The 15916-nt window shown below is 40.1% G+C and overlaps 1 protein-coding gene across 1 annotated transcript in view; it reads left to right on the forward strand.

The window, feature by feature from the left end:
• Positions 1-15916, forward strand: part of LOC122687098 (ATP-binding cassette sub-family C member 4-like) — a 324734-nt gene that overhangs the window by 144458 nt on the left and 164360 nt on the right. The window contains exons 9-11 of the mRNA XM_043892538.1: positions 2479-2580; positions 8616-8705; positions 12638-12829. Coding sequence (XP_043748473.1) covers positions 2479-2580; positions 8616-8705; positions 12638-12829 — 384 coding nt within the window. The remainder of the gene's footprint in view (positions 1-2478; positions 2581-8615; positions 8706-12637; positions 12830-15916) is intronic.

The following is a 15916-nucleotide window of genomic DNA, read 5'->3' on the forward strand; positions in this document are numbered from 1 at the left end:
TCATAAGGGATTTGATTTAGGTCATACCTGCATTTCTGCTTTATTGACTACACCAAAGCCTTCGACTATGTGGATCACAATAAACTGTGGAAAATTCTGAAAGATATTGGAATACCAGACCACCTGACCTGCCTCTTGAGAAACCTATATGCAGGTCAGGAAGCAACAGTTAGAACGGACATGAAACAACAGACTGCTTCCAAATAGGAAGAGGAGTACATCAAGGCTGTATATTGTCACCCTGCTTATTTAACTTATATGCAGAGTACATCATGAGAAATGCTGGGCTGGAAGAAGCACAAGCTGGAATCAAGATTGCCGGGAGAAATATCAATAACCTCAGATATGCAGATGACACCACCCTTATGGCAGAAAGTGAAGAGGAACTAAAAAACCTGTTGATGAAAGTGAAAGAGGAGAGTGAAAAAGTTGGCTTAAAGCTTAACATTCAGAAAACTAGGATCATGGCATCTGGTCCCATCACTTCATGGGAAATAGATGGGAAGACAGTGGAAACAGTGTCAGACTTTATTTTTTGGGGCTCCAAAATCACTGCAGATGGTTATTGCAGCCATGAAATTAAAAGACACTTACTCCTTGGAAGGAAAGTTATGACCAAGCTAGATAGCATATTAAAAAGCAGAGACATTACTTTGTCAACAAAGGTCCGTCTGGTCAAGGCTATGGTTTTTCCAGTGGTCAAGTATGGATGTGAGAGTTGGACTGTGAAGAAAGCTGAGCACCAAAGAATTGATGCTTTTGAAGTGTGGTGTTGGAGAAGACTCTTGAGAGTCCCTTGGATTGCAGGAAATCCAACCAGTCCATCCTAAAGGAGATCAGTCCTGGGTGTTCATTGGAAGGACTGATGCTGAAGCTGAAACTCCAAAACTTTGGCCTCCTCATGCGAAGAGTTGACTCGTTGGAAAAGACCCTGATGCTGGGAGGGATTGGGGGCAGGAGGAGAAGGGGCCGACAGAGGATGAGATGGCTGGATGGCATCACTCACTCGATGGGCATGAGATTGAGTAAACTCCGGGAGTTTGTGATGGACAGGGAGGCCTGGCGTGCTGCGATTCATGGGGTCGCAAAGAGTCGGACATGACTGAGCAATTGAACTGAACTGAACTGAACGACAAGCAGTGATAGGGATTTGATACAGAGGAGGAGGAAAGCAGAGTAAGGCTTTCTCCCCCCGCCCCCCACAGGAATTAAAATTTTATTTATTTATTTTTTCATTTATTTTTATTAATTGGAGGCTAATTACTCTACAATACTGTAGTGGGCTTTGTCATACATTGACATGAATCAGCCATGGATTTACATGTATTCCCCATGCCGATCCCCCCAGAGTAAGGCTTTCATTGGGAGTTTCTTCCATAGGTCTTATTCTCTCAGCCTGTCCTTTGCCACCTGATTGCTGAAGGTCTGGGAATGACCTTCCTCTCTGTGTTCACAGCAGTGTTGCATGGTGCTTGGAACCTGGCGGGATTCAGTAAATACTTATGAAATCATTTTCTGTCAAAACCTGTGTGTATTGTTAATGACACAATAAAAATGTCCCGGTTCTTGATGTGTTCAAATTTGGAGACATATTTGTTCTTTGAATGGGAGCCAGTATACTTGTTAAGAAAGTTACAAAGATAGTTCCATGGCCTGTAACTCTTTTTTTTTTGTGTGTGTGTGTACATATATACACACTATAGGCTATATGTGTATACTGTATGTACTATATTATATGCTATAATAGTTTATACTACATATTATTTAGTATTTCTAATGACCTAACATAATGAATGCTACAGATGGTGAATGCAGCCATGAAATTAAAAGACACTTACTCCTTGGAAGGAAAGTTATGACCAACCTAGATAGCATATTAAAAAGCAGAGACATTACTTTGCCAACAATGATCCATCTAGTCAAAGCTGTGGTTTCTCCAGTGGTCATGTATGGATGTGAGAGTTGGACTGTGAAGAAAGCTGAGCATCGAAGAATTGATGCTTTTGAAATGTGGTGTTGGAGAAGACTCTTGAGAGTCCCTTGGACTGCAAGGAGATCCAACCAATCTAAAGGAGATCAGTCCTGAATATTCATTGGAAGGACTGATGTTGAAGCTGAAACTCCAATACTTTGGCCATCTGATGCAAAGAGTTGACTCACTTGAAAAGACCCTGATGCTGGGAGGGATTGGGGGCAGGAAGAGAAGGGGACGACAGAGGATGAGATGGTTGGATGGCATCACTGACTCTGTGGACATGGGTTTGGGTGAACTCTGGGAGTTGGTGATGGACAGGGACGCCTGGCGTGCTGCGGTTCATGGGGTCACAAAGAATTGGACATGACTGAGCGACTGAACTGAACAGAATAGAACATAATGAAATACAGTGTAAAATATATTGCAAATTCCATGGAAGCAATTATTTTGCTTGTGCTTTGTTCCTATAGTTTAAACAGTCTGTGTTTTTCCTTTTTCTGTAGAACTTTCTGTTACTTGATGAGCTACCACAGTGCAATCATCAGCTGCCATCAGATGGTAAAACAGTTGTGAACATGCAAGATTTCACTGCTTTTTGGGATAAGGTAACAAATCCTTAATTTCATGATTGTGACTGCTAAAGGACAACTGTGACATAGATTTATTGGAGGATTTTGAGATTTTACACATGATACAAAATGTGACTTGCCCATTTACCATGGAATTATGTTATAAAAATTCTGAATCAGGAATGAGTTTTGCAATTAATAGAGACTAAAAATAAAGATGGTTGTTTTGAAGCACTAGCCTGCAGTCTTCTTGATCTGCCAACTCCCCAATTAAGGTCTTTTCCTTGCCTCAAAACCTTTTCTCTCAGATTCATTGCCTGTCATGTGGTGAGCAGAGTGAGGTTGGACATGGTAACAATTTGTCTTAGTCAGCCAGGAGCCTTGCTGATCGTGGCTAGCTGGCACCAATCAGGGAATATTGGAGCAAGACCCTAGCACCTGCTGGGATCATTTGTCCTGAGGTTCTTTCCTTCAGGATTCCCTGAGGGGGTACCAGCTTCCCTCAGAGCTTGACAATTGAGACAAGGAACTGACAGACTTCTAGAGTCAACAGACTCAATTTCGGTTGTAGGGTAAGTCTACCCAATTTGATAGCTGATTCAACCGGTTCACTTGTTTTGTGTGTCATTTTGTGTTACAAGCCGACGGGCTTGATTTTGAAGGGTAAGCTGCTCTGGTGTGCACACCAGGAACATTTTTCCCCCTCAATCTGGGCTTTTCCTTTACAGGACAAGCTAATTTGCTTGGGTACCCGTTTACAGAGGGGAGGTGTTGTTGGAAGAAAGAAAGGGCAAACCACTGTGGTATTCTTACTTGGAGAATTTCATGGACAGAGGAACCTGGTGGGCTACAATCCATGGGATCACAAAGAGTCAGACACGACTGAGAGACTAACACTTCCTAACACTAAAAATAAAGTCGGCCCAAAGCATTTGACATATTGTTATTTGTCTCATTTTCAAGAGAACTTTCAAAGGGTTATCATATTTTGAACTTGAAGTAAATTCATTTATAATGTTAGAATTTGTAGGATTGGAGAGACAAAATGCTGCAGTATAGAAATGGTTAACTAACAAATACACAATCAGTTGTTAGAGACCAGAGATTTGGATACAATCAGTGTATGTTTTTTGCCTTAATGTTATTAAATATCTTATTACATAGTGTGAGTGATTTGGATCTTTGCTGTGGGATAGGGTGGGGCTCCTCTATCCTAAGCTTCTGGATGGTTCTGGCTACTTTGGTGGCAGCCAGGGGAGGAGGAGAGAGCAGGTGGGCATAGTGAGTACCAGTGATTCCAACTTGAAGGGCTGTACTGTGTGGCAAGCTCTAACAGGGAGAACTGGTGATATCACAAAGATTTCCCCAGCACTTGGTTTATTTCTGAAATTTAGCAAATAGGAAAAACAATAGGGACCACTCTCCAAAAGTTCTCAAGTTTTCACTCCCAGTGCAGCCCCGTTACAGACAACTGAAAGTCTCCTCCGGCCTCCGGCTTTATAGTTTTTTGTGTACATCCTCCTGTATCAGTGTGGATTAATCAGGAGAACCAAACCTGCATTCAGGGGAGGGGGGATTCCATGCAGGAAATTAGTTACATAGGAGATGAAAGAACAGAAAAGGGCAAAGCAGTGGTGGATGAGGCAGCTCAGCGATTGCAAAGGCAGGAAGCTGCTCCCGCCCCAGGACTGGAAGGACTCGGAGGAGACACCTCTACCAGAGGGTCCACCCTCCAGAGCAGAGTCCGGGAGCCTGGCTACTGTCAGAGGGGGGACCACAGAGCAAATGTCCAGGCTCTGTAGACTCCTCCTGTCTTTCATGCCAGTGACTCTGTTGTGCCACCTGCATTGCGTTCACCTACTTCTGACTCAGCACCTTTCATCTCCACCAACAAGACAGCAGTATGTGCTATATAAATATATAGAACAAATATATACAACCACCTCCCTACACCTTTTGCACATGGGAACTCATACAAGGTGCCTGACCTACCCTACCTTAATAGAGTAGATTTTCCTCCTGCTTGGTATTTCTTATCATAATCCACTTGAAGCATTTATGGAAGGCACCACTAAAATTCCATTATGGTGTTAACTTTATGTGAATGTTGACACATACTTTGTATGTTGTTTTTCAGTCGCTAAGTTGTGTCTTTGTGACCCCATGGACTGTAGCCCACCAGGCTCCTCTGTCTGTGGGGATTCTCCAGGCAAAAATACTGGAGTGGGTTTCCATGCCCTCCTTCAGGGGATCTTCCCAACCCAGGGATCAAACCCAGGTCTCCTGCATTGCAGGTGGGTTCTTTACCTTCTGAGCCACCATATGACCAATTACCAAATTTCTCTTGTATCAAACTATGCAACATTATACACTGTTTTGTTCTTCTTCCAAGAACTTCCAAGAACATGTTCTTAGACTTCTGTACAACTTGCATAGTTGTACAGAACACCCTATTGTGTTGTCCTGGACTTGCCTATGGAAAGACTGTGCACCTTGGCAGAGTTGTTAGTAGTTAGGGGCTGTCAAGTTAGGTCATGGGGGAGAGGGCCTTTGGGAGGGAGAAAGGCAAAGACATTGGAAGTTTTAAAGAGAAACTAAGTCTTAATGAAGCCTCTGCTGGGTTGGGAGGCAGGAGATAGACATGAGCTCTAACTGGCTCCACTGGACAGCCAGGTGAACAGTTTGGGGATGGTCTCGTGGACCCAAGTCTCATCATGAAATGATGGGAATTGATCTCAATCTCTAATCTTTAAAGTATATTTGGGGGCATCTCCAAATCTCCACAGGGCAGGGGTTTCACACTGTTCTCACATATAGTGGGGGACTCAGCTGATGATCTTTGTTGAGTCAGTGGCCCCCAGAGCCTGAACCATGAGGGAACCTACCCAGTACCCATGGGCTGTCGAGTGCTGCTGCCTTCTGGTTGTGGCAGAGCAGTGCCTGATCCTGAAGCCTGACCAGGGAGGGAACTCAGTGTGTGGCCCTGATAGACTTTGAGATCTGCAGACAGGAATCTGATGTTTGTATTTTGTAGTCTTAACCAAGTGAAAAGTAGTGAAATAGGAACCCTAAGTGTCAGGCAAGAAGAAAGGAGTGGATAAGCTTAAAAATGTTTCTTATGTATTAAAATTTAGTTTCTTCTTGATCAGTTCAGTTCAGTTCCCTTCAGTGGCTCAGTCGTGTCTGACTCTTTGTGACCCCATGGACTGCAGCATGGCAGGCCTCCCTGTCCATCACCAACTCCCAGAGCTTGCTCAAACTCATGTCCATCAAGCCAGTGATGCCATCCAACCATCTCATTCTCTGTCGTCCCCTTCTCCTCCTGCCTTCCTTCTTTCCCAGCATCAGGGTCTTTTCAAATGAGTCAGCTGTTCGTATCAGAAGGTCAAAGTATTGGTGCTTCAGCTTCAGCATCAGTCCTTCCAGTGAATATTCAGGACTGATTTCCTTAGTCTGGTTGGATCTCCTTGCGGTCCAAGGGACTCTCAAGAGTCTTCTCCAACACCACAGTTCAAAAGCATCAATTCTTTGGTGCTCAGCTTTCTTTATAGTTTAACTCTCACATCCATACATGACTACTGGAGAAACCATGGCTTTGACTATATGCATCTTTGTCAACAAAGTAATGTCTCTGCTTTTTAATATGCTGTCTAGGTTTTTCATAGCTTTTCTTCCAAGGAGTAAACTCTATTCTTGATACTGTTTGTACACCTATAAAATCTGGTATAATTTGATGATTAAAAATAATTGTTATTTTAGCAAGTGACTGTCCCATAATCATTTCAGTTATTTCCAGAGGAATTTTTTACTTAGATTTTCCAAACTTTTAATCTAGATCCTGTTCCTTTAGCCTTTCAGGCATTTTGCTAATCACATGTGATCACTCTCTTAAGAAAAAGAAAAAATTAGCAGTTATTGAGTTTTCTTAATACTTAGTATATATAAATGTGTATATATATATATTTAAGGGTATATATATATATATGTATATATATACCCTTAAATCTCTTTACCTTAGAACTTACAGATTACTCAGCGATACAACTTGTGAGTGGCAAGATGAGTACTCTGTCATTTGCTCTTGTGTTGGATTGTACATGCAACAGCACATCTTTTTTTTTTTAACAGAAGTACTTTGTTATCCCTGTTTAGCCAGGGCAGATAATGCATATAATAGGTGTAAAATTTAGGGCTATCACTATAACCCATGATGCCATACTTTACACCTATTCCCTTTTTTGTTTTTGTTGGTTTTGGTGTTAAGTTAGAGCTCTAGTGAGATTAAAGCCTTGACTGCATTTTACAGGAGTTTTTTTATGGTTGCCTAAAAAGTTTCTTTGGTTTTTAAGTAAAAATAAAAGACACAGTTTTAATTTTTACCAAGAACTTTTCAATTTTTCACAATTTTGGGTTAAATTTTTTATCTTTTTGAGCAAAGAACTGTTCCAGATACCTTTTACAGTTTTCCAGGGAATTGAATTTTTTCCATTAAGAGAATTTCGTAAAGACTGAAATAAGTGGAAGTCCAAAAGTACAATGTCTGGTGAGTACGGGGGATCAGTAAGAACTTCCCAGCGAATCTGTAACAGTTTTTTGCCTGGTCATCAATGAAACATGCGGTCTTGCATTATCCTGATGGAAGATTATGCATTTTCTGTTGAGTAATTCTGGATGCTTTTCGTAGAGAGCTGCTTTTGGTTGGTCTAATGGGGGCATTATTTGTTGAAATTAATCATTTGGTTTTCCTGAAGGAGCTCATAATAGAGGATTCCATTGCAATTCCACCATATACACAACATCACCTTCTTTGGAAGAGGACTGGCTCTTGGTGTGGTTGGTGGTGGTGCATTTCACTTGCCTGCAATCTATTCTGTTCCACAATATTGTACAGTATCCATTCTGTTACGTTTAAGTGGAGAACTGCTTGCAGAAATATGGTCAAGAAGGGTTTTTTTGCTTAACTTCTGTGAAACTCAAATATCAAGGTGATTAACATAACCAAGCTGGTGCAGACGATTTCCATTCAATACTTTGAATGAAATATTTGAATATTTTGAGTGTGTCAGCTGTCTCCTGCATGGTATAGCATTATTTGTTCTCAATGTCTTAATGTGATCTCTATCAACTTCCACTGGCATACCTAACAGTAGAGCATCATCCAACAAGAAATATCCAGCACAAAACTTTGCAAGCCACTTTTGACACAGTTGATCAGTCACAGCACATTCTCCATACACTGCACAAATCTTTTTCTGCATTTAAGTGGCATTTTTACCTCTCTTGAAATAGTAAAGCAAAAAAAAAAAAAAAAAAGAAATAGTAAAACATAATGTGCCAAAAATTTTGCTTTTTTATTTTAATATTAAAATGGCTACACAAAAATTCACCAATTTAAAAAAAATTTTTTTAATACATGCTGATATAACAGCTGTCATAATACATTCTTAACAACATTGTTTTGAATAAAGTTAAAGACAATTTAGTGCTACTAGAGCCATCTTACAGAAAAAACTGAACAGACTTTTTGGCCAACCCATATTGAGAATGACTTCTTTGTATAAAGTGCTACTTTGCTTGCTGAGCATTACGGAGATTCTTTCTTCATCAAGTGAAAATGGAGAGATTAGTGGAGATTCAAATTATTTAAAGGGCCAGGTCTGCCATATACCTATGTAGCTCCCTTGTGGAGGTTAATGAGACATAGTCAATTAAAGCCAAGGGTCATAGTGAAAACTTATAAATGATTAAAAAACTTCCCATACTGGATATTCTATAGAGTATGTTATTTTAATAAGTTAATATGCATCATGAAGTTTTTACTTCATGCAGGTGCCTTATCATTTCACCTACTTAAAATCTGTGGGTGTCTAAATGTAACTAAAGCTGCTTGAAACTCCCAAAGAGATATGATTGGATGAAAAGGCCTCTAGGACAGGATGTCTTAAAATAGGCAGGAGAAAAATATGGGTTAATTGGCATATCAATGAATATTATATTATTTTCTCCATTTTCTGTAGCATTTGGCTTTATTTTATTGAAATGGATGTGTTTTTATAAACTTTAATTTGCAGGAATTAAGAACCCCAACCCTACAAGGCCTTTCCTTTACTGTCAGACCTGGTGAACTGTTAGCTGTGGTTGGACCTGTGGGCACAGGAAAGGTAAGTTGTGGTGCCTTTTGGCAGCTTGATGCAACACTACAGTCCCTATTAAATTCTCAGTGTTGAGCCCAAAGCTGTGTGTACAATGTTTGTTTATTTGTTTTTTTTAAACAGGATAGTTTATTGAAATTGAATAATAGTAAAATAATTACAGTGAAACCCACGTCTGCATTGCCTCAGTTTTGGTCCCACACATCCATCCTGATTCTCAGAAAGTTTTACATGTACACAGTGTATTGATTCCTTATAATTTATAATGTCATATAAGAGATATTTGGTAAGGATTGCAGTGATTGCCATGAAACTTGCTGAGAAGAGTATGGAGAGGCCTGGCATAGTTTTCCTATGGGCACAGGAGTCTGGGACAGTCATTGGAGGACCCAGGGACCTTCTGAGCCAAAGTGTAAGTTCATTCCACAGAGGGATCTATAAAGATTTACCCTCTTGAGAAGTTTTTGTTGATCGTCACACTTGTGAAATCTCCATGGTGATTATAGTCCATATCTTTCAGCTCTTTAAAAATGCTATTCTATTGTCCTAGATTTACATTGTTTTAATAAGTCATCCATGGTCATTCTTTTTTTAAATTTATTTTTCAACTGGAACCATAATTGCTTCACAATGTTGTGTTAGTTTCTGCTGTACAACAGCATGACTCAGCTGTAAGTATGTGTATATATATATATATCCCCTCCCTCTTGAGCCTCCCTCCCACCCTCCCCCACCCCACCCCCCAGGTCATCACAGAGCACTGAGTTGAGCTCCCTGTGCTATATAAGCAGCTTCCTGTGCTGAGCTGTGTTTAGTCACTCAGTCGTGTCCAACTCTTTGCTACCACATGGACTGTAGCCTGCCAGGCTCCTCTGTCCATGGGGATTCTCCAGCAGGAATACTGGAGTGGGTTGCCATGCTCTCCTCCAGGGGATCGAACCTACATCTCCCTCCTAAAACAAGAACAATATGATGTTAGGAAGTGTTCTAATTTCATTATTTTACATGTAGCTGTCCAGTTTTCTCAGCACCACTTATTGAAGAGGCTATATGTTCTCTAATGTATATTCTTGCCTCTTTTATCAAAGATAAGGTGTCTATAGGTGCATGGGTTTATGTCTGGGCCTGCCATATTGTTCCATTGATCTGTATTTCTGTTTTTTTTTGTGCCAGCCCCGTACTGTCTTGATTACTATAGCTTTGTACTATAGTCTGAAGTCAGAGAGCTTGATTCTCCCAACTCTGTTTTGTTTTGTTTCTTTCTTCTCAAGATTACTTTGGCTATTTGGGGTCTTTTGTGTTTCCAAACAAATTGCAGAAATTTTTGTTCTAGTTCTGTGAAAAATGCTATGGGTAATTTGACAGGGATTGCATTGAATCTGTATATTGCTTTGGGTAGTATAGTCCTTTTCACAATATTGATTCCTACAGTCCAAGAACACAGTGTATCTGTTCATGTCATCTTTGATTTCTTTCATCAGTGTCTTACAGTTTTCTTCATTTTGGTCTTTTGTCTCCTTAGGTAATTTTTTTCCCTAAGCATTTTATTCTTTTTGATACAATGATGAATGGGATTATTTCCTTAATTTCTCCTTCTGACTTTTTGTTGCTAGTAACACAATTTTTTTTTCCTTTGAGAAAGATCTTTATTAGTTTTATTGGCAAGAAGACAGAACTTTCCTTCAGCATCCATTGCAAGAATGTCTGCCTCTGGTTTACTTTTTTAAAAATTTTTTTGCTACACCTGTGAGGTATGTGGGCTCTTAGTTCCCCAACCAGGAATCAAAACCATGCACCCTGCAGTGGAAACACAGAGTGTTAACCACTGTACCACCAGGGAAGTCCTGCCAGTATTTTCTTATTGGGGAAGGACTTTTCTTTGACTTTTCATGCTGCTATAAGGAAAACAGTTTTAATTAGATGTATCTAAAACAGCATTTCTCTAGGTGCGTTCCATGGAACTTCTATTTTACAAGAAGGTTTCATGGCCACATAAATCTGGGTAAATGTGCATCGTTTTCCTTCTTGGTGCTTCATGTTGTACAGTTGGAAACAGTTTGTTGGGAATTTGGACATCTCATTAAAGGAAATTATTTGTGTGACAGCTGTTCAGGATGGTCAGAGACATGGGGACTTCCTTTTCATTACGGTGGCCCCTCCATGAAGTCTGGAGGTTGCAAAGGCTCTTCTGGGAAGTTCTGAGCATTTCCTCATGTGACTTGATTTGTTCCCATCAGTGCACGTGTAGTAAAGTTGCAGTCATGTGCTGGAGCAAAAGATTCAGACGTGAGCAAGACCCTGATGCCTCTGCCCTCCAGAGTAAACCAGGTTACTGGGTGAGACTGATACACAGGCAGATTATTTCAGTTTAGTGTGATGTGGACACACACATACCACACCTATGTGTTGTTAAAGATTTGAAGTAAACATGCAGCTGTCAGTTCAGTTCAATTCAGTTGTGTCTGACTCTTTGCAACCCCATGGACTGCAGCATGCCAGGCCTCCCTGTCCATCACCAACTCCCAGAGTCCACTCAAACTCATGTCCATTGAGTCGGTGATGCCATCCAACCATTTCATCCTCTGTCGTCCCCTTCTCCTCCTGCCTTCAATCTTTCCCAGCATCAGGGTCTTTTCCAAAGAGTCAGTTCTTCGCATCATGTGGCCAAAGTATTGGAGCTTCAGCTTCAGCATCAGTCCTTCCAATAAATATTCAGGACTGATTTCCTTTAGATAGACTGGTTGGATCTCCTTGCAGTCCAAGAGATTCTCAAGAGTCTTCTCCAGCACCACAGTTCAAAAGCATCAATTCTTTGATGCTCAGCTTTCTTTATAGTCCAACTCTCACTAGATGACTACTGGAAAAACCATAGCTTTAACTAGATGGACCTTTGTTGGCAAAGTAATATCTCTGTTTTTAATAAGCTTTTTAGGTTGGTCATAACTTTTATTCCAAGGAGCAAGTGTCTTTTAATTTCATGGCTGCAGTCACCTTGTGCAGTGATTTGGGAGCCCCCAAAAATAGTCTGTCACTGTTCCCACTGTTTACCCATCTATTTGCCTTGAAGTGATGGGACCAGATGCCATGATCTTTGGTTTCTGAATGTTGAGTTTTAAGCCAACTTTTTCACTCTCCTTTTTCATTTTCATTAAGAGGCTCTTTAGTTCTTCTTCACTTTCTGCCATAAAGGTGGTGTCATCTGCATATCTGAGGTTATTGCTATTTCTCCTGGCAATCTTGATTGCAGCTTGTGCTTCATCCAGTCCAGCATTTCTCATGATGCACTATGCGTATAGGTTAAATAAGCAGGATGACAATATACAGCCTTGACATACTCCTTTCGCTATTTGGAACCAGAGCTGTACTTGGTCTGAAACAACAAAATGTGAAAATCTAGATGTGATGTGTACACAAGAGAGTCATGATTTCCTCTAGGATGGACTTTTGCTCTTTGAACACAACTCACTTCAGAGTTCTTTTAATAATAATCTTTGGATATATTCTTCTCATGTAGCTTTTTAATAGTAAGTGTTTGTCAACTAAAGGATACTTGGATGCAGAAACAACTACATGAAACATTGGATACATGAAATACTCATCCTGCTGCACTGCTGTGCTAGTTAAGAATGTTTAGCTTTCTTAGCTAGTCTTTTCTGAGTATAATTTTTCATTTGGGGGAAATTCTGAGCAGTTTAGATTGTTATAGTATTATATTAATGTTTCTTATCAACTACTAGTAGTACGTGGACCAATAGGGTTCTTTTCTTTCTTTCTTTCTTTTTTTTTTTTTTTTTTAGCAATTGCCAGGGCTCTACTGCATCCTGTTCTAAATGAAAGGGTTCTATAGTGTATCAAGTGCAACAGTGGGGTGTGCTGTGCTATGGGTCTTGTTCTATCCTGAGTGCTGCCTATTCACGTGTGTGTGTTGCCATCTGTTTCAGTCGTCACTGTTAAGTGCTGTGCTGGGGGAGCTGCCCCCGAGCCAGGGACAGGTCAGCGTGCACGGGAGGATCGCGTATGTGTCTCAGCAGCCCTGGGTGTTCTCAGGAACTGTGAGGAGTAACATTTTATTTGGGAAGAAATATGAAAAGGAACGATATATAAAAGTAATAAAGGCTTGTGCTTTGGAAGAGGTGAGTAATGACTTTGAGTTGCATATACTTAAATTTCAAATAATGATAGTGTTGGTTTAAACTACAGGGTTTACTAAAGTTTTGTTTCAAATTTTGAAAGACTTCTGGGTAAATATACATGTGTAACCCAGCTGTTTCAATGCCAATGTGATAGCAGCACTTACAGATATGCCTTTAGAAAGTAGTGGATGGTTGTTTAATTTTATAAGGTTTTATTCACTTTTTAATTTCTTTCTTTAATGAATGATTACCAAAATTTACAGAAATAGTGTAGTGTAATGAACTCTCGTGTACCACCCCCAGCTTTAGCCAAGATCAGCTGGTGGCCAGTCTTGCTGCATCTCTACCCCTGCCCCCTGCCAGCCCCACCTCCACACCGGAGTATTCTGAAGCAGGTCGTAGACCTCAGATTAGTTCATCTGTAAACATATCATTAGTTTTCTCTACAAGATAGGATAGCCTTTGGGAAAAAAAATCACCACATTATTTCCCCTGAAAAATAGCTCAAATTCTTGAATATCATCAAGCTAGTCTGTGTGGTTTTTTAATTAATTAATTTATTTTAATTGGAGGCTAATTATCTTACAATATTGTAGTGTTTTTTGCCATACATTGACATGAATCAGCCATGGGTGTACATGTGTTTCCCATCCTAACCCTCCCTCCCAACTCCCTCCCAATCCCATCCCTCAGGGTCATCCCAGTGCACCAGCCCTGAGCACCCTGTCTCATGCATTGAACCTGGACTGGTGATCTATTTCACATATGATAATATACATGCTTCATTGCTATTCTCTCAAACCATCCCACCCTCGTCTTCTCACACAGAGTCCAAAAGACTATTTTTTACATCTGTGTCTCTTTTGCTGTCTTGCATTTAGGGTCATTGTTACTATCTTTCTAAATTCCATATATATGTGTTAGTATACTGTGTTGGTGTTTTTCTTTCTGACTTACTTCACTCTGTATAATAGGCTCCAGTTTCATCCACCTCATTAGAACTGATTCAAATGTATTCTTTTTAATGGCAGAGTAATATTCCATTGTGTATATGTACCACAGCTTTCTTATCCATTCATCTGCCGGTAGACATCTAGGATGCTTCCATGTCCCGGCTATTGTAAACAGTGCTGTGATGAACATTGGGGTACATGTATCTCTTTCAATTCTGGTTTCCTTGGTGTGTATGTTCAGCAGTGGGATTGCTAGGTCATATGGCAGTTCTATTTCCAGTTTTTTAAGGAATCTCCACACTGTTCTCCATAGTGGCTGTACTAGTTTGCATTCCCACTGACAGTGTAGGAGGGCTCCCATTTTTCCTTATCCTCTCCAGAATTTATTGTTTGTAGACTTCTTGATAGCAGTTATTCTGACTGGCATGAGATGGTACCTCATTGTGGTTTTGATTTGCATTTCTCTGATAATAAGTGATGTTGAGCATCTTTTCATGTGTTTGTTAGCCATCTGTATGTCTTCTATGGAGAAATGTCTGTTTAGTTATTTGGCCCATTTTTTGATTGAATTGTTAATTTTTCTGGTATTGAGCTGCATCAGCTGCTTGCATATTTTTGAGATTAATTCTTTGTCAATTGCTTCATTTGCTATTATTTTCTCCTAATCTGTGTTTACATGTTGTTAATCATATCACCGAGAAATCTCCTTCACCATTGTTGAAATCAGACTCTATATGAGGTCTGTCCATTGCACTTGGTTGATGCCTTCTTGCTCCATTTCAGTCTCTAGGTTTCCCTCTCCACTTCATTTTTGACTTGTAGTTTATTCTTGAAAGAAAATGGAATGCTTTAACATTTCTTTTTAATACTGCATCTTTTACTATGGAGAGGTTGTTTTCAGAAATGGCATTGAGTTTCACAGGAAATGGCAAGATGAAATGTTTAACTGTACATTGGGATATAAATTAGTGAATAAAGAAAACTAAACTTAACTGATAGGAGAATATAATTTGGCAAAAAGAAAGAAAAATTTAAATACTGATAAATACTATGTTACTCTCTTGGGTTAGAAAAATCAGTGAATAACAATGTTAAAGGGCTTCCCCTGGGGTCTGTTCAATGCAGTCTGGACATATGACTTCTTTTATCCTGTGAAGAAAAGGCTGGGACAGACTTTCAAAGGTGTGGGATTGAAGGCTCCAGACCCTCTTTCTGAGGAAATAGTAATTTTGCTTGAACAATGGCTTGAATTTCATAGATTGTTTCAGGTGAGTACCATTTTATGATGATGTGGACAAATAAAATTGCTTATTTAACCATCTTGTTTCTTTCTCCTGGGTTATTGTTAATAGATGATTGTGCTTTTGCAGAAATGATGTCGTTAGCAGTAATGAACTAGATTTTTATTAAGCGACATATATACTGTGTAAGAAAATAAAAGGGAAAGCAAATGTAAGACAGTGAGACAATACCTGTCATTTATTGAGCCCTTGTGCCAATGTGTTTTCTGTGTATCACTCACATGTGCACACATGTACACACATAAAAAGAAATACGAGTTATGAATCTTTTACCAGTGTTTTTGATGTTACCACCTCATTTTATAGTTGGTAAAATGGAGACTTGGTGAGAAGAAATGACTCACCTCAATACTGGCAGCTCAGGTTCAGAGCTGTTTCAGCAGCACTCTAGACTCCACAGTGCTGTGCTGTCTTTCAATTGAGGAAGTTTATAAGGAACAACTTATTAAAAAATTGGGTGATTTATGAAAGTGGGATGGGAAATAAATAGATTTCAGGCATTTCATAAGAAATGGGTTAATAATTACCTTAATCAAGTTGAATTTTTGATGTCCAGATCAGGCTCCAAAGACCCAGACCACTGTGTGGCTATTTCTTTTATGACCTTGCCTTTCTGGAAAGCTCAGCCTTATCTTTTTCCCCACACTTGAGCATCTCTGGAGAAGAACAGGTACTGGGACAGTGGCCCTCATTCAGTATTTTCCATCGGAGCTGATGCTTTGCTGCAGCCACGTGGGGTGACTGGACTGGTAATGCGGGCGGTGTCCTGGGGCTTCACCCAGCCTAGGGCATGTGTGCAGCACAGACCCTGGTGGGAAGGGGACCTGCAGGAC

Source organism: Cervus elaphus, chromosome 30, assembly GCF_910594005.1.
Source record: "Cervus elaphus chromosome 30, mCerEla1.1, whole genome shotgun sequence".
NCBI lineage: Eukaryota > Metazoa > Chordata > Mammalia > Artiodactyla > Cervidae > Cervus > Cervus elaphus.